Source organism: Sturnira hondurensis, unplaced genomic scaffold, assembly GCF_014824575.4.
Source record: "Sturnira hondurensis isolate 20B ecotype Veracruz unplaced genomic scaffold, ASM1482457v3 Scaffold0009314, whole genome shotgun sequence".
Taxonomy (NCBI): Eukaryota; Metazoa; Chordata; class Mammalia; order Chiroptera; family Phyllostomidae; genus Sturnira; species Sturnira hondurensis.
Genome location: NW_028081945.1, coordinates 2,611,520 through 2,631,052, shown reverse-complemented (window position 1 = coordinate 2,631,052; position 19,533 = coordinate 2,611,520). Strand labels below are relative to the sequence as shown.

Below are 19,533 nucleotides of genomic sequence, written 5' to 3'. Positions count from 1 at the left end.
TCTCTCTCATTTAATTAATTGAGATGAATGGTTCTCAAACTTTAGTATGTACCAGTCACCTGGAGTGCTTATTGAAAATTGATAACTGAGTCCCACCTGTATGGGATATAAATCACTAAGTCTAGAGTAAGGCCCGGAACTCTTTACTTATAAGTTGCCATTGATACAGATGCTGCTGGATACTGGGCTAATCCAGTGCAGTGGTTCTTAGCCCTGGAAAACCATTATAATCACCTGGGGAACTTTAAAAATTACCAATGCCCAAGCCTCAGTCCCACAGGTTTTGATTTAACTGGGCTATGGTAGAAGCCAGGATATCATAACCCAAATATTGCATTCTTATACTAATATATATACATATCTATACACACACACACACACACACACATATATATATATCACATACACACATTCAAATTTAACTGGGTCTCTAGTAAATTTTTGTTAAATCTGGCAATCCTACTAGTGGGTACTGTTGTAACATAAGAGGTAGTAGTATGTTATAGACAGGGTGGGACAAAAGTAGGTTTACAGTTGTTAGTACAAGAAACAAAGTTTATTCTTGTATTATTATTTATGATTTACTACATTATTTTCCATGCAAACAACTGTAAATTATGTACCTATTTCCCCACCTTGTATATTACCTATGTAATTATAACTGACCTTTCACCTCTGCAGAGCACAAAAAGAGTGGGGCTAAATAAATGGAATTTTTAAACCTAAGAAGAATTTTCCATTTTTTAATTATTTTTTGTTATTTTATTACAGTTGTCCCAGTTTTTCCCCCTTTTCTCTCCTCCACCCATCCCACATCCCTACTCCTGCAGTCAATCACCACACTGTTGTTCATGTCTGTGGGTCATTCATACATGTTCTTTGACTCGTCCCTTCCCCTTCTTTCCACCATTATCCCCCTCCCCACTCCCCTCTGGCCACTGTCAGTCTGTTCCACATTTCCATGCCTGTGGCTCTATTTTGTTCATCAGTTTATTTTGTTGATTAGATTCCTCTTATAGGTGAGATCATATGGTATTTGTCTTTCACCAACTGACTTATTTCACTTAGCATAATATTCTCCATTTCCATCCATGCTGTCACAAAAAGTAGGAGTTCCTTTTCTCTTTCTGCTCCGTAATATTCCATTATGCAGATGTACCACAGTTTTTTGATCCATTCATTCACTGATGGGCACTTAGGCTATTTCCAGCACTTGGATATTATAAATAATTCTGCTATGAATATAGGAATACATAAGTTCTTTTGAACTAGTGATTTGGGATTCTTAGGGTATATTCCCAGCAGGAAAATCATGGGGTAAATGGCAGTTCCATTTCAAATTTTTTGAGGAAATCCATACTGTTTTCCACAGTGGCTACACAAGTGTGCATTCCGACCAACAGTGTTCTAGGGTTCCCTTTTTTTCACACCCTCACCAGTTCTTGTTGTTTCTTGATTTGCTAATGATAGCCATTCTAACCAGTGTGAGGTGATTCCTCATTGTGGTTTTAATTTGCATCTCTCTGATGTCTAGTGATATTGAATATCTTTTCATAGGTCTATGGACCATTTGAATGGCCTTCTTGAAGAAGTGTGTATTCAGGTCCTTTGCCAATGTTTGAATTGGGTTGTTTGTCTCCCTGGTATTGAGTTATGTGAGTTCTTTACATATTTTGGACATTAAACCTTTATCCAATGTATCATTGACAAGTATGCTATTCCATATGGTCAGTTCCTTTTTTATTTTGATAATGCTTTCTTTAGCCATGCAGAAGCTTTTTAGTTTGATGTCCAATTTGTTTATTTTTTCCTTTATCTCCCTTGCCCTAGGAGATATATCAGCAAATATATTGCTACATGGAACATCTGAAAATTTCCTGTCTATTATTTATGATTTACTATATTATTTTCCATACAAACAATTGTAAATTATGTACCTATTTCCCCACTTTGTATATTACTTACCTATATAATTATAACTGACCTTTCACCTCTGCAGAGCACAAAAAGAGTGGGGCTAAATAAATGGAATTTTTAAACCTAAGAAGAATTTTTCATTTTTTAATTATTTTTTGTCATTTTATCAGCATTGTCCCAAATTTTTCCCCTTTGCTCTCCTCCACCATCCCACATCCCCTCTATGACTTTTATAGTGTCATGATTTATATTTAATTTTTATCCATTTTGAGTTTATTCTAGTATATGGTGTAAGTTGGTGGTATAATTTTTTTGCTTTGTTTTATTTTTGCATCTACCAGTCTAGTTCTCCCAACACTATTTATTAAAGAGGATATTTTTACTCTATTGTATGTTCCTTCCCTACTTATCAAATATTAATTGACCATATAGTCATGGTTTTATTTCTGAGCTCTCTATTCCATTCCATTGATCTGTGTCCACTCTTACACCAGTACCAGACTGTTTTGATTACAGTGGTCTTATAGTGCAGTTTCATATCAGGTATTGTTATCCCTCCTACCATGTTCTTCTTTCTCAAGATTGCTGAGGCTATTTTGGGTCTTTTTTGGTTCCATATAAATTGGAACCAAATTTGAAATATTTATTCTAGATCTGTGAAATGCACCATTGATATTTTTACAGGAATTGCATTGAATTTATAGATTGCTTTGGGTAATATGGACATTTTAATGATGTTAATTCTTCCAATCCATGAAAACAGTATATCCTTCCATTTATTTGTGTCTTCCTTCACTTCTTTCTTCAATGTTCTGCCATTTTCCTGAGTAAAGCTCTTTTACCTCCTTGGTTAAATTTATTCCTAGTTACTTCATTTTCCTTGTTGCTATAGTAAATGGGATATTTTTCTTAGTTTCTCTTTGTGATACTTCATTGTTGTTGTACAAAGATGCCATCAATTTCTGAATATTGACTTTGTATGCCACTATTTTGCCAAATTCACTTATTATGCCTAGTTTTCTGGTACAGACCATAGGGTTTTGTATGTACACTATCATGTCATCTAAAAATAATGACACTTTTACTTCCTGTTTTCCAATTTGGACGCCATTTCTTTTTGTTGTCACATTGCTGTGGCTAAAATTTCCAATATTATGTTGAATGGGAGTGGTGAAAGTGAACACCCTTGTCTTGTTCCTGATCTTAGGGGGAAAGCTTTTATTTTTTGCCCATTGAGTATAATATTGGTTGTATGATTCTTTTTTTAAATATTTTATTTATTTATCTTTTTAGAGGGGAAGGGAAGGAGAGGGGAAAGAAAGAAACATCAATGTATGGTTGCCTCTCGTGCATCCCCTGCAGGGAACTGGCCCCTGTCGGAAACTGGCCTGCAGCCCAAGCATGTTTCCTGACTGGGAATGGAACCGCGATCATCTGGTTCACAGGCCCGTGCTCAACCCACTGAGCTACACCAGCCAGGGCGGTTGTAGGTTTCTTATATATGGTTTCCATTATGTTGAGTAATGCTTCCTCTATTCCCACTTTGCTTAGTGTTTTTATCATAACTGTGTGCTGGAGAAGCTTTTTTTCTTGAGGATTAGACCTTAGAAGTAGTTACCAACAGACTGTAAATCTTATTTCTTTATCTTAGAGGGGAAGGGAAGGAGAGAGAGAGAGAAATATCAATGTATGGTTGCCTCTCATGCGTCCCCTGCCGGGAACCGGGAACTGGCCTGCAACCCAGGCATGTGCCCTGACTGGGAATGGAACCTCGATTGTGTGGTTTGCAGGCCTGTGCTCAATCCACTGAGCTACACCAGCCAGGGCTGGGATCTTTTAAAAATAAGGCAAATTCTCAATGTCAAGTGATTTAGCATAGTGAATAAATGACTTATAGATTCCTTTAAGCCCTAAGCTGTGAAGCTCATCTTGGGCCAGCAGTCTGACAATGCAGCATCAACATTATTATTCTGACATCAATGAGTAAGTCACTTGGGCATAACTGGAGCTGTCACGGAAGAGGTACTCTTTCATATATCAAAAGTAGTATAAATTATTTATTTAATAAATTCCCCAGAAAAAATAAAATCTTGAACTCAGGACCGCCTTTGATAATGCAATTCTCACATCAATACAGGAAGTCTTTTATAGCTTTCCAATACTAGAGGAAGACCAGGGATTTCATGTCCTATATAGAGTAATATAGCAAATTTGCATTTTTGGTGCTTAATAGAGTCTGCTTGATTTCAGTTTGACAAGTTTACAGATATTACAGATTATGAGTAAAGTAGAGATTTCCAAACTGAAGGATCAATGACCATTGTGTAGCCTTCAGTCTCTCCGCTTAAGTAACCTACCGGGGAAGTTCCAGCCAAGATGCAGGTGTAGGTAGAAACCCTTTGCTTCTTCACACAACCAAAAGGAGGATAACAACCAATCTAAAATCAATAAACAACCAGAAGCGCAAGAAAATCAAACTTCATGGAACTCTCACAACCAAGGAATTAAAGAAAAAATCAACCAGAACAACCAGACCAGTAGGGCCCAGACTAAGTGGGCAGACTCCAAAATACCTTAGGCTGGCTGCTGAGCTCAGTGGGCTGTATGGAAGGGGCTGACTTAAGGGGAAAACTGAGACTCACAGCTGACTGTGGGTTATAGCTGGGGATGCTGCAGTGGGAGTTTCTCACAGTCTCACTGGAGAGTTCATTGAAAAGTGCACTAGAGATGAGCAGGCTCTGGTCCCTCCCCCACAGGCAGCACTATAGTGCAGCAAAGAGAGTTGCCCTGCTTGGGTGAATACTAAGGCCCCACCCCCTTACAACTTAACAGGTACCCAAGACAAAGAAATATGGCCCAAATGAAAGAAGAGAGCATAACCTCAGAAAGAAAACTAAGTGATGAGGAGATTGCCAAACCTATCTGATGGAGAATTTAAAGCTCTGGTAATCAAAATGCTCACAGACCTGATTGAGCTTGGTCAAAATATGAAAGAACAAATGAAAGACCAAAAATGAAATAAAGCAAAATATTTAGGGAATCAACAGTGACAGGAAGGAAACCAGGACTTGAAGCAATGCTTTGGAACAAAAGAAAAAAAATAAACATCCAATTGGATCAGAAAGAAGAAACAAGAATCCAAAAAAATGAAGAGAGGCTGAGGAATCTGTGGGACAACCTGAAACATTCCAGTATATGAATTACAGGGGTGCCAGAAGAAGAAGAACAAGAAATTGAAGCTTATTTGAACAAATAATGAAGGAAAACTTCCCCAATCTCATGAAGGAAATAGACTTCCAGGAAGTCCAGGAAGCCAAGAGAATCCCAAAGAAGTTGGACCCAAAGAGGAATACACCGAGCACATCATCATTAAGTTACCCAAGATTAAAGACAAAAAGAAAATCCTAAACACAGCAAGAGATAAGGAGACAGTTACCTACAAATGAGTTCCCATAAGTCTATCAGCTAATTTCTCCAAAGACACCTTACAGGCAAGAAGGGGCTAGAAAGAAGTATTTGAAGTCATGAAAGGCAAGGACCTACATACAAGATTACTCTATCCAGCAAAGCTTTTATTTAGAATGGAAGGGCAGATAAAGTGCTTCCCAGATAAGGTCAAGTTAAAGGAATTCATCATTACCAAGCTCTTATTATATGAAACATAAAAGGACTTATCTAAGAAAAAGAAGATATAAATATGAACAGTAAATGACAGCAAACTCACAACTATCAACAAATTAACCTAAAAGAAAAGAAAAACAATGAAAACAAAACAAAGCCAACAACCAGAATAGGAATAGGATCAGAGAAATGGACATCACAGAGAGGGAGTTCATAGGGAGTGGGAAGGGAGGAATTGGGGGGAAAGGTACAGGGAAGAAGAAGCATAACTGGTAGGCCCAAAATAGATGGGGAGAGATAAAAATGGTACAGAAAACCGAGGACTCAAACAACTTATATGTACAACCCATGGACATGAACTAAGTGGGGGGAATGCTGGATGGTTAGGGGGTCAGAGTGTAGGGGGGATATAAAGGGGGAAAATTGGGAAAACTGTAATAGCATAATCAATAAAAATACTTTAAAAAGTAACATAACGTGCCTTTGATTTAAGGACAATGACTCCATATAAATGCCTTAAATATTAAATCACATTCTTTTATGAATACTCATGGAATCCAATCATTTAAACATTGTTACTATCTTCTGTGTGTAATACTGAATGCTTATTTGCCAAACTTAACATGACAGTTTTCACCTACTCCAGGATTTTAGTAACTGTTTATAAAAATCAGATACTGAATAACTGCATGGGCACCAAAGTGAATTCCAATTCTAGCAACCTAAATGACAGCACAGAGAATCTTCCATGAACCCACAGGGCCAAATGTAATAGTGGCAGAGGATGGAGAGAGGGATCTAGATGGTCACACCAAGACCATGCATGGTTGGCTGCACATTTATGTGGCTTATTTCAAGTCACCCAACTTCAGAAGCAAACACAAAAAAATCACTTCAGATTATTTTCTCTGAAATAATAAATGCTTAATATTTTAAAAGAGATTATTTAAAATATAAGAAGTCTGTGTAAAAAATTGATAGTTATTGATTTCTTATGCCAGGATAGCTTACCAAATCCAAAAGCATTGGAACCTCCAATGCTCTGTGCAGCCTGCACACTTGTAGATGTGTAGAGTCCTGTCACCAGCAAGCCATCAAAAAAGGTGCTTGTTGAAATAGTCACTGAAATACAGGGGGAAAAGAAAAGAAACCTCAATTAATACAGTCAGGATAATGAGATACATTTCTGAGTGTCAGACATTGTCAAAATTTTTACTCATATTAATTTTTATGCTATCACTAGTTAGTATTTTCTTTATACATATTACAAATTACAGAAGAGCAAAATGAAGCTCAGAACTCCATGTCTATAATTGCTAGTCCTAAATTTAGTACATCAGTCTTATTCGCATTCATTTGCACTTTCCCTAGCTATGTGCAAAATCATCTAAAAATAATGAAGTATTGAATAGCTAGTTTCCCCACCTCCACGAACACCCCTGAAGGCAGTCAGAGACATTGCTGGAGTTTTGGCATCGTGATGAAACACTTTTTGTTTTAAGTATTCTATACTGTGGGAAACAATCTTACATCAGCTGAAAGAAGATCAGTAAGTTGCACTTATTGTGAGTCTACATTTCATAGATGAGTTCCTGAAGCTTTTTGACAAAAGCAGACTAATTTGCATAAAGACAGTGAGCCCTTTTCCTTATCAAAACAAGAGAGAAAGACCCCTGTGTTTTTTAAGTTTTACGCCAAAGTCTACAAAATGAATACAAGAGGATTCATAACCAGAAAATCAGGGTGTTCCTGGGAAGAAAAGGTTTATTAAATGTATCTGTATGCTACTCAGGTTTGGCTTTTTACAATTTTATCTTGCTCACCAATCCTAAAAATTGATTGTATTTTCCTCCTTGACATAATATTTTCTCCTGCATTGGTTTTAAGATCAAGATGATGTCATTTGTAGGAAGCAGATGCAAGAAGGTAATATTATTTTGGTAGTATATAGTATAAGGCTATCATTAATGCTTGGTGGCAATAAGAAAAGTCACATTAACTTTGATGAGAATGTTTAAATTAAACTCCAAGATATCTAGTGAGTACAGCTGAATGGTCTGAAACATCCATATTATGAAGAATAGAACAAGATGCATATATCATTAGACTAGCCCGACCTCGTGCTATCTCCAAAATGATATTGGGTGTTGGAGTAAATCACCTTCATGTCCTTTAATAATAGTTAATATTTTGAGTAATGGCATATTAAACTACAAGTAAACCACTCAGCTAGGCATGGAGCTGAGTAGTTAACATGCATTATCTCATTTCATTATTGAAACATCTTTATAAAGGGCATACTATTGTTACCCCCAGGATATGAATAAGGAATTCATGGCACAAAACAGTTCAGAACCTGTCCAGAGCCATCTGATACCATCTAAAATGGTATCTAAAAAATTTCTGATGCTGTTTAACCTGGCTTCTCTCCCCTTTCCTTTCTGTGTTCCCCATATCCCAAGGGGGCAAAGTGGCTGTGGCCAAACCCTTATTTAATAACCTCTTTCCCAGATAATTTACATTCATGAGGATTATTTGAAGAAAAGGAAAGTGAAAGCAATAGGAGTTAATATCACTGTTATTAGAGAGAAAGAAGACCAAGGATAGCCAGGAGGTGACCCCATGTCATGGTGCACAAAGGTCTGGGCTGGGTAAGAGATGGATCTGCACACTGAGCACTCATCTGCTGCTACACATTCTTGAGCAAAATCACTGAATCTCTCAGAGTCTAAATCTCATCTACAGAATCACACCCTAACCATCAGTCCTCTGATTTGTTTACCCCAGAGTTTGCACAACTGGTCTACTGATGCCTTCATCCTTTGGTTCAGTGAGTTCACCTTGACTTAGGTCAAAAGAGTTTAAACGGCTCCTGGGCCCCATCTAAGGGTGTTAGAACCAAGTCACTTTCTGTTCAAGACCTCTGGACTCCAATGCTGTGTCTCAGGTCCTCCTGGACTCATTCTCTTTTTTGAGTAAAAGAAAACATGGTGGTCAGAAAGTAATGTCTTGTGTCCTATATGAGTCTGGGCAACACTTACTCTTCCTTAACAAAAAGATACGCATTAGCAGTTCACATATAGATGATGCATCACTTCTGTATAAAGAGGAGAAAGGAATGCTGTTGCACAGTGTCAAGAGAGCAACCATTTTCCAAATACAAATACAATTTTTCCTTCAAAATCCATTGAATTCTCAACTCTAGCAGGTCGAGAAATAGATTATAATCAGTTTCTAACAGGGAATCTTTTCTCTGGATGGTTTGTATAAACACACAGCACGTGAGAATATGTACACAAGTACTTAAGTTGCTCTGCTGTTTGGGCAGATTTCTTTGGCTGCCTCTAGGTCTCTGCATTGATTTGTCTTGCATTCTGGAAAACATTTTAAACATATAAATAACCAATTTCTCTGTCTTCTTTTCTTTCCACGTGGCTTTTCCAAGTGGGATTCATGTGACATATGAAGTCTAGGATTTACAACATATTTTTCCTCCAGAAATTAGTTGTATATGAGACAAACGTGTACACTTTTGTAAGAATAAGTTATTCCTTAATAAATATTTTAATACACATTTTTTGAACACCCAAAATTGTCATGAATTGTTCCAGACACTTAAGATACCTGCCTTGGTGGTGTTTCCATTTTGCAGAATGAGACTGCCAGTAAAGATAAAAACAAAAACTGCTGCAAGTAAATCAGTATAATGTATTAAAGGTAATAATTACTTATAGAAACAAAGGGGTGAAGTAGAACTAAATATGGGATATTGTGAATGTGGGGATTGTGGGGGTAGGGAGACAGGGCATTATTTGTAACTCTAAATAGTGTGGTTAAGGAATAAGCTAAGACTTGAAGGAGGTGAGGGAATTAGCACTTCAGGTATGTGAAGGATGAGAGTCCAAGGCAGAGGAAAGGATTACTGTGAAGACTTGGCTTATCTGAGCTACACCACAGAGGCTAATGTGGCTGGAGTGGAGTGCCAGGAGGAGGGCAAAAGGAGATGAGAACAAAGGAGAAATGGAGACTGATCACATAGGACCATGTAGGCAATTGTAAAGACTTTGACTTAGAACATTAGAAAGTTGTAAGCAGAGGAGTGACATAACCTGACACATATTTTAAAAGAATTCCTCTGACTATTTTTTAAAATAAATTTTATTGGTTACACTATTACGTTGTCCCATTTTTCCCATCCCCTTTATTTCCCTCCATACTGCACTCCTCTGCCCTCCGAAGTTCTCTCCCAACACCCTTAGTTCATGTCCATGGGTTGCACATATAAGTTCTTTGGCTTCTTCATTTCCTACACTATTCTTAACCTCCCCCTATTTTGTACCTACCATTTATGCTTTTTATTCCCTGTACCTTTTCCCCCATTCTCTGACACTTACACTGAAAAGAGGCTGTAGAGAGAGGAGGGTAGAACCAGGGAGACCAAATTGATGTCTAATGCAATAATCCATGGAGAGATATTGGTAGCTCAGCACATGGTATAAGTGGCAAGATTCTGGATATGACTGAAAGGCAGAGCCAGCAGGATTTACTGATGGACTAGATTTAGGGTATGGGAGAGGGTGATTCCAAAGTTGACTCGGGTTTTTAGTCTGAGCAGCAGGAAAGCTGGTGATACCATCAACTGAGTTGGGGAAGGCCACAGCAGAAGCAGCCTTGAGGAATGGGGTGGGTGTTCAGTTCTGGTTATGCTGAGGTTGAGATGTCTCCTTTTAGATATCCAACTGGAGATGCTGAAGAGCAGCTTGACATATGTCTGGAGTATATGTAAAGAGATACATGAAGAGATCTGGACCAGGGATTGAAATTTGGGAGTAGTCAGTTTATGGATGGTATTTAAAGCAAAGAGACTCTAAAATTAATGTGGTTTTTTTTTAGTAATTACATTTTCTGAAGATAGTCAATGTTAAAAAATTATTTCTCACATATTTAAGTTCAACTTGTCATGAGGTTACCAAATACTATTTCTGCTAGGAATAAAACCAAGCAGAGAGAAAAACCCAAATTGACCTGGAAAATAATAATATTGGAAACAAAATCCAATCTTTTTATTCCTGAGATATTTTCACTAGACCTTGGTGCTTCAGCACTCAAACACCTACGTAAAGAAGAGCACTGATCTGAAGCAGGCATTGCAGAGTGCGGAGGAGTTAAGATCAGAGTTTGCTTCACCCTCTGAGTCTGGAGGTATATGGTGGCAGATGGGGTTGGGGTGGGGGGTCAGGCAAGGAATTAGTAGCCTGGATGGACATTCAGGGGCACAGCAGACCCAAATGTTCTCAGTACCCAAGTGAGTTACAGGCCATGCAGATAGCTTCCTAGGTGCATACCCCTTCCTAGGTGAAATATCACCAGATGTGTAAGCCATCAATATTTTGAATTTACCAGTTGTTATGGTAGAATGGCATGGGTTTTGTTTTTCTGTGAGGAGAATAGCTGTTTGAGACAAGAACTGAATAACAGGAAAGACTGAGAACTGCCACACATGCTTCTCTTTTTTCTCAGCCTTTTCTCCAAGAGTGTTTTAGCCTCTGTTTTAAATTGACACTAAGAAGATGGGTGCACAAATTAATAACAAGCTGGGGATGCCACTTTGCCACTTGTCTTGGGCCCGTTGAGGTCACAGCTCAGGCTTGGATGTAGACTGTGGTCAGAATGAACCTCTGTGGGTTGGGGGGTGGCGGTAGGTGGAAAATCCCGGCCGGCAGCAGAACTCAAATGGGGGCAGTGCAGTGATTGCATATGTGCAGGCATCTGGTGGGGCAGATGTCAGGAGCTCAGTCAAGGATTCCTAGCTCTCCTTACTGTGTAATTCTGCATCATCAGCTCCTGCCAGTTCCAGTTTTCATTTGGACCCTCTTCCCTTGCCCTACCACATCTTCATCATTCCTTTCTATCAGGCTCTGCCTGACCCCTAACATGCACTGGTTGTTACTGTTCCTATGTGCCCTGATTTGATTTTTTGCCCTCTAATTCCACTGGGACTCACATTTCAAGCACTATTTTAGTGTCTCTAGTCTTAGCTCATCACTTACATCCCCAAACTTGTGCCACCGAAGCAATTGGGATAATCTTCTTGAAAGCAGAAGAGTGGCTTATGATAAAGAAGTGGTTTATTATACACAGTACTAACATCGTCCATGATAGAAAAAAAAAAACCCTGAAGCTTACATTTCTGAATGTACAATTATTTTAAATATGTACACAAACTAGAAACAAAACTTACAACTTTCATAGTTACCATACTGTTTGCCCATTAATGAAGCCAACTAAATAAAGACACAGATATCTGTATCTAGTATTTTAAATAAACTATACATGAATCACAGAATTTTGTGTGTATGTGTGAACAGATATGAATACTCACTTGCAAATGCAAAAATACACTGTCCTAATTCCCACTACTGCTATTTTTGTAAGTTTTTGATATTCTGATTCAGAATGTTATAGTCCCAAACTGGAGAATTTAAAATGTGCCAAAGCTAATGTCATTTTAAAATGTTTCCTTTAAGTCCTGGCTGGGTGGCTCAGTCGGTTGGAGCATTGTCCCAAAAGGATGCAGGTTCAATTCCTATCAAGTCACATAACTGAGTTGCAGGTTTGATCACCAGCTGGGGCACTTATAGCAGGCAACTAATTGATGTTCCTCTCTCATGTTGATATTTCTCTCTGTCTCCCTTCCTCTCTCTCTCTCTCTCTAAAATCAATAAACATATCCTCAAGTGAGGATTAAAAAATGCTTCCTTTAAAAATATTTTATGAAGGTACATTTGTATGAACAGAAGTTGCAGTTAAAAGATATAAATTTGGGTAAAATAGGATAGGGAAAAATTGCACAAAGTTTTTATATTTGAACTACCTTTAAGATAAACAGGTGTTAGGACTATTTGTGTCTGATATCTAACTAGCCCAGTTAATAAGCAAACACTTCATTCTCTTTTCAAGATTAGCAGCCAAATGCTCTAACTAAGATCCAGCTGGGGAACAAATAATGTTTACAAGTGCCAATTCCCCTTCAGAGAAATTTACTATAAAAGAAGAATAACTGCTGAATGTAGGTGGTGGGTATACAGGTAGTCATTGTCTACTCTTAACTTTCATTTCAGAAAAATTTCATGTTAACAGTTGAGGTAAAGAAAGAAGTTTACCATAAACACATACTATAAGCACACTTAGGATCTGCTCTAGAAAGTACATAATATATTCAGACTTTAAGAACTAAGCTGTAAATAAAAACATCTCTGAACCAAGAACTATTAGCACTGTAATTTGGATTTTATTAACTAGAAAGCTAAAAGAAGATATTCAGAACTACTTCCCTATTAGTAAGATATTTATGAACTCTACCTGACATTTTAGCAATTCTAGATATTTTATACAAATTAAAATGTATCACCACATGGGACAGAACCCACAAAATTAGTTACCCATTTAGACCTGAAACGTTTATGTAAAATCATAAAGTAATAGATTACTGATTTTAAATAGGTAAACACCTAAACAATTCAGCCTGCCATGTGATCTACTTCTTTTCATGGTTTAAAAATTTTCATGATAACTTTATAAAATTCTTCCCCAGGGAACTTTTTTGTCATAGAGTCAATTTTTTGTATCTTTTATATTTGTTACATTAAAATGTTATACAAAAAAACCTAGCTACTCTAATTATAGAGAAAAAAGCAATATCAATTGCTTTTTGGATTGCAGGTAGAATTTTGAACTTACCAACACAGAAATAAAACATTTACATTATTATCTGTAATTACAAAGCAAATATGTCTCATCAGATTACAACAATCCCTTGTTCAACAAATATCTCTAGCTTCCTATCATACAGATTAAAATCCTGTTTCAATGCAGTTTTAAAGATCTTCATCTTGTGGCCAGGATTAATCCCTCCAGTCAACATTCCCCGATTCATCTGAAAACACTCTTTGATCCAGTTAAACTACATCATCTTCTTTACTTCCCTCTCTCCTTGCCTTTCTCTAAAAAGCACCCTCTTTTTCCTTTGTTACAATCCTACCCACTCTTCAGTTATAGGCTCAATAATCTCTTGAATGTAGTCTTTCCTGACCTCCTGGGGGGTGCTTCATCAGTGATCCATAGCTTTCAGGAACCTGAAACATTTGATCACACCCCACCTTCCTCAGAGCTGTCTCAGAGGGGGTGCTCCATTGTTACAACATGAAAAAACATTAAAATAAAGTAAAAAAAAATAACTGAGGATACAGTGTAGCAAAATGTAACTGAGATTGTCAAATTTAATATCTCTTCCACATATACAAAAAAGACCAGTATTATTCACAGAGGTATATGAAAATGGAGGTTTCTCTTAAAACAAAACAAAACAAAAGAATAATAATAATTTCAAAATATAAAAATGATAGTACTAAAAAAATCAGAAATATCAGAAAAATTTGGTTAAATTTGACATTGAATCATAATTGTGGTTTTTTGCATATGAATACTGTGGGTGAATATATACATATTTTATGTAGATACCAAATTAATCTTCCAATAATTTTGTCACTAAGACACTTATACCCTTATCCTCATTCTGAAGTTACTCTGCCATTTCCTTAAATAAAAAATAAAAAGGGATCAAAAGGCTGAGGAGGTTGTACATATCTCTCCCACATCTGTGTTAAATTGGCAATGAGCTTAGCACCAGGAGTCTATGAATATGAATTGCTGGGTTGTGACAGCAGAATGAAAACATGATGTAGTGACACAATTCAATTCTTATCAGTGGCTCAAAGAGTACCTCTGTCCTGAAATGACTAATTACAGAGTCAGTTATTATCTATTACAGCTTATATTAACTGTTCCCAATAAGACCCTAATATCATTTTTGCAGAAAATCACTGTAAGATGAAAGTATGAAAGAAAATAAATTTAGGCATTTAAAGCTGTTTGCATTTCATCCTAAAGCTTCTGGCCTGCAAATGCTCTATGGTCCATTAAATTTTGATCACTTCAAGCATATTCCATTACTACTTTATAGAAAAGACTTTTAATATGTGCAGAAAAGAAACATGTAAAATATGAAATGATGTTTCCATCTTTTGCAAGATGGCAAACATCAGAGGACAGCAAATTGCAAAAATGTTGAAATTAAGTATTAGTAATGATGCACCGATTGCAGAGCTTCCATTTCTTAGTTTTATATATTTTGAAAATGAGAAACACCGGCAGAACTAATATTATCAATATTTTTTAAATGCCACATTTTGCCTTATGAACAGAAACTCATTTGCCTTTTGAATACAAAACAGATTAAATAGCCTGAGGAACAAACTTATTACTCTGAAAATGAAATAAACTTAGTTTATTTGCTGCAAAATTTTATCAACATGGTGTGTTCAACAACTGATTCTTCTTTAAAGTGCTACTCGTTCTGTGTACCAAATATAGACCATCTAAAATACATTATTATTTACATTCAAAACCTCTATAAGAACCTGACTCCTGAACTATGCATCTCATTAAATGCATTATTCCATTATCACATGGCTTTTATGCAGTTTTCAAATATTAAACAAGGCATTTCAATAATATACTCAAACCAACAACAACCCATAAAAAATACAAGTCAATATGTAAAAGAAATGACTGGATGTCAAGATTCCCTGAGGGAGGGCATGAATCTACAGTAGTGAATCAGAGAGATCTTTAAAAATTAGACCAGGAACAGAAGGACTCCAGTAGCCTTTTGTGAGGAGTAGAGAGAGATCACCCATGCCTTACCTATTTATTCTAACAATATCCAAAAGGGGCATGATGAGGAAGGAGAGGGCTGCTTCTAGCATAGACCCCTGCCAGTCTTTGGTCTCTGAGGACTGCTAAATGAACAACACTCGCCCTCTCCTGATGGCCTGAGTTTTACTGACCCAGATCATCTCTAGGAGCTCTCTACCCTCAGATTTAATAGACACCTTCATAATAATAATGGTAATAGTAATAACTAAACAATACTGTTGTGTCTTTTGTAGAATTAATCTATTTAAGCCTTTCAAATATCCCTATGAAATAAGTACTATTATTATACTCCTTTACCCATGAGAAAGATGAAACAAAGGGGGTTGGTTTAAGTACGTTGCCTTAAAGCACACATAAAAGGTGGCTCTAAGAAATGGAAGCCAAGCTCCTCATCCTAGACAGACTGAATTAAATACAACAGCCTCCATCTCCCGGAAGCCCTAAGAGAGTAGCAGGGGCTTGGCTTTTCTCTTGGAAGGCAATGGTACAGTGGTACTTCCAAGTCCCAGGTACATGGGTGTAGGCTCCTGGCAGTATACCCACCAGGCTGCTCTGTAGAATGCACCTAACCTTGTGTCTGCTGCATGAATCATTATTACAGCCCTTTATTATTGTTAATACTACTCCTCTTTTTCATTTTATACAGATTCGTACTGTTGCTTAGAGGACAAAGAAGGCAGAAAGAATGATCTCCAGGGAGGACTAAATGCAATGTGATGCAGCACTAAGCTGAAGATCAAAATAATAAGGTCAAAAGAGCCTTGGATCAGTCCACCTCTAAAAGCAGGGTGGGGCAGGGAGGGGGGCACCACGACCTGCAAACATCCTCCTAAGTTTGTCTCCACCTGAAAGGAAAGACCCAGAATTATCTGGGAATTGTGACAAGTACAGAAAATCTACTCATATATGCAAAATTTAATGATGTATTAAAACATTTTCTAGGGTCTGTAAAAATGCTCTTTGCTGGCTAGAATAGGGATCCAGCATCTCTGTGGGAGACTATTATGATATATTTATTACAGATTCAGAGATTCAGATGAACTACACCTAGTCTCAGTCTTATCTTCTGGCAACACCAATAATAAAAGGAAAGCCACTGAATTTTTTTCCTCCCTTAAAGTCTTCCTAGGAGATAAAACAGGTGCAGTCAAATGTGGTCATGAATTTATTATTTTAAAATTAAGCCCTTTGGAAGTAAGTTTAAATGACAAGGGTGAGTGTAAAGCAAATCATCCTGTTTCTTCATCTCTCGACATTGCCTTTCTTCTTTATTCCCTAGGTCTCTCTCTCTCTTGCTCTCTCTCTCACACACAGGCACACACACTCAGCACTTATGCATACACTAATCTTTGGGGTAAAATCTCACATATTTCATGCAAGTTAAATCCCTTTCTGAAGTTTGAAGACCTGTGTAAGAATAAGCACCTGAGATAAGATCCTGAAGACTATTTTGATTGTCCAGTCTATGCAAAACACAAATCCCTTAGCAAGTGATCTTGAAAACAAAGAAGAAAATACAATTATACAATGCTGTACCCTACTTTTAGTTTAAAATAATAATTTTCATCTATTTTTTGGCTTTTATAATATAATTTTGAATTGTGAAAAAATTTCTAAAATAATAAATTTTTTAGTCTCTAGAATAAAAAATATTTATTTTCTTTTCTTGATGAATGACACTTTATGATTATAATTTAGAGAACTGTAGCCAAGAGTCACTGGCATTTGTGACTTATCTCTGACCTTATTTTTCATGTGTTACTTTTATATGAGGCTGGGTGATACTCATACATGAAAATTTCATATTGTTGTCCCTGCACTCAATAAATTATTAAAGTGATGTGAATAGGAATGCAGTATTCAGGTTTTCAGCAGTTTTTATCTTTTTGTTCCTGCCTTTTTAAAGAAAAAAAACTACCTTGTCTATAACTTATCATAACTTTTTAAAATTTAAGCAAAGATTAGCCTTAAAAAAAACAACTGGGGAGATATATTACCCCCAACCTTCTCAAAGAATTTTGAAGAATTTTCTTTTTCTTAACAGATGGATGTTAATTAAGCTTTTCTAGGATGAGAAAAATAAGCCTAGTAATTATCCTAAGTACTTGTACAGGTAAATATGTTACAATGAAATGCACAGATGCTTAGAGAAAAAAATAGTTGTTTAATTTTTTACCAGTATAATCAAGTGTTGAAAGCCATTATAAAATAAAACAGACCTGTGGTTATTTTGTTTTTATTATACTTTCTTGGATTTATTTCTTTCTAATAAGAAGTGCCTCCTGATTCCTCCAAAAAGTGGTTCTGACTGAGGGTAACTAAAGACAATATGAACCCATGCAACCAATCACAGGGAAACTCCTAAATAGTGCTCCCAAGTTGTTTAAACATAAGTATTTGCCTTTATTTGTAGTTGTTTGGTTTGATAATAGACCATTAAATATTTTCATGTTTGCAAAAATTGTATTTGTTCAAGAACAGGCCAAGTGTGACATTGCTGGTATTTATGTGTATGTCATATTTTTATATGTTATGTGATAGAGATATATCTCCATTATGTTTGTAAACTGACTAAATCAGCATTAATAATTGATAGTGCTCCTAACAGACACAGTTAAAATGCATGTAGCTTTAAAAGTATTTTATTTTTTAAAAATATTTTTTCTCAGTATTCTTGTTTGGCACTTCTGCCTGTTCATTTTAATACACTTGACTAATTACAAGCTACTGTGCTAAAATCAAAGAATGCATTTAAATACACATTGAGAAAATTATGCATATGGCATACATGTGATTAAACTATAAAACTCTATCACTAACTTGTATAGAACAAATATAAAATTCTCATTTACTTTATGATCAGACCTAATGTTTGTGTGCATGTATATCATGCTCAACTTATTCATTCATAAACAAGTATTTATAAAGTGCTACTACTTGATATACTGGTAATATAATCTGAACCATCTATATGTTTATAAAAATAACATTTGAATAAGTGTTCCTGTGTCTTTCCAGAAAAATCCTTATTTCATATTTTAAAATCCAATTCATAAAATTAAAAAGTGCTAACATTGAAATTCACAAAATAATGTCAAGCAAATAATGCACCAGAGAAATTCTCAGGTATGAGCACAGCTAGCTGCTTTTCTAGTAATCTACAAGTAAATGCTTTTTAAAAATTTTATATAAGAATAATCACTATATAAGAATATAATTAAATGACATTTATATCACTATAAATAGCATCTGTTATTTGATTAAGTTACAAAAGAAATAAATGCACAGCTGATTTGAATAACATCAAATTGTAATTACACATGCTATTTCTCCTATGTGTAAAATGGAAAATGTCACACTTTATGCTTTACAACATGACATTTAGTAGGAATCTTAAAATCCTTCTTAAAATAACAAAATCTTTTGTAGTTTAGTAAAAATTTGCATTTTCAATATAATTGTAAGACAATCTTTCCAAGGATAGAGATAAAAAAGAAAAAACCCTCCAGGTATGAATAATTATCAGGAACTGTCTTGAGGCTTAGGAATATCAGAAAAAGTTAACTAATTATGTAAAAATCACTTAAATGAAAGGAATTTGTAAAGGACTAAACATGCTTTGCAGCTGTGGTATTCCTTACTTTCTGGTACAGGATTTCTAAGCAAATCTTAGCACATACTTGTTTTTAATTTGTTAATTTTTTTGAGAATATTTACCTAAATTTTTAAATTGAAGACTTGCCATAAGAAAACTAGAGCTAGATGAAAGGCAAATTTGCACATTGATAGATTTTTATAAACTTGCACATCTTGTTTGCAAGTATTTGTACATAGAAATGCTTATCTAAGATAGAAGTCAAACAGAATTTAAAATACCAGTTACAAATGCTAACCTGGTATATAAAATTATTACTTTTTAGTCAAATAATGACTATTTGGTAGAACAATTAACCAAACTAAGCATTCCAAAGATTAAAACTCATATTCCTGAACTCCTCCTCCCCCAAGCCCACTTCCTCCAGGATTCTGATGCTGTGGAACTTGGAGGAAGCCCAGGAATTAACATGTTTAATAAATGTCCATCCCAGGTAAATTTGTGTAGGTGGTCCTGGGATACACCAATTATGGTATCATAAAAATCTTCAGATTGATATCTAATGGGAAACAGAATTTCCAGTGAAGGTGATCCATGGGACTAAAAATTATAATTGAATTGAA

The 19,533-nt window shown here is 36.0% G+C and overlaps 1 protein-coding gene across 2 annotated transcripts in view; it reads right to left on the bottom strand.

The window, feature by feature from the left end:
• Window positions 1–19,533, bottom strand: part of RELN (reelin) — a 577,463-nt gene that overhangs the window by 490,229 nt on the left and 67,701 nt on the right. For both annotated transcript variants that reach the window (XM_037057079.1, XM_037057081.1), the window contains exon 2: window positions 6,550–6,660. In XM_037057079.1, the coding sequence (XP_036912974.1) occupies window positions 6,550–6,660 (111 nt within the window). The remainder of the gene's footprint in view (window positions 1–6,549; window positions 6,661–19,533) is intronic.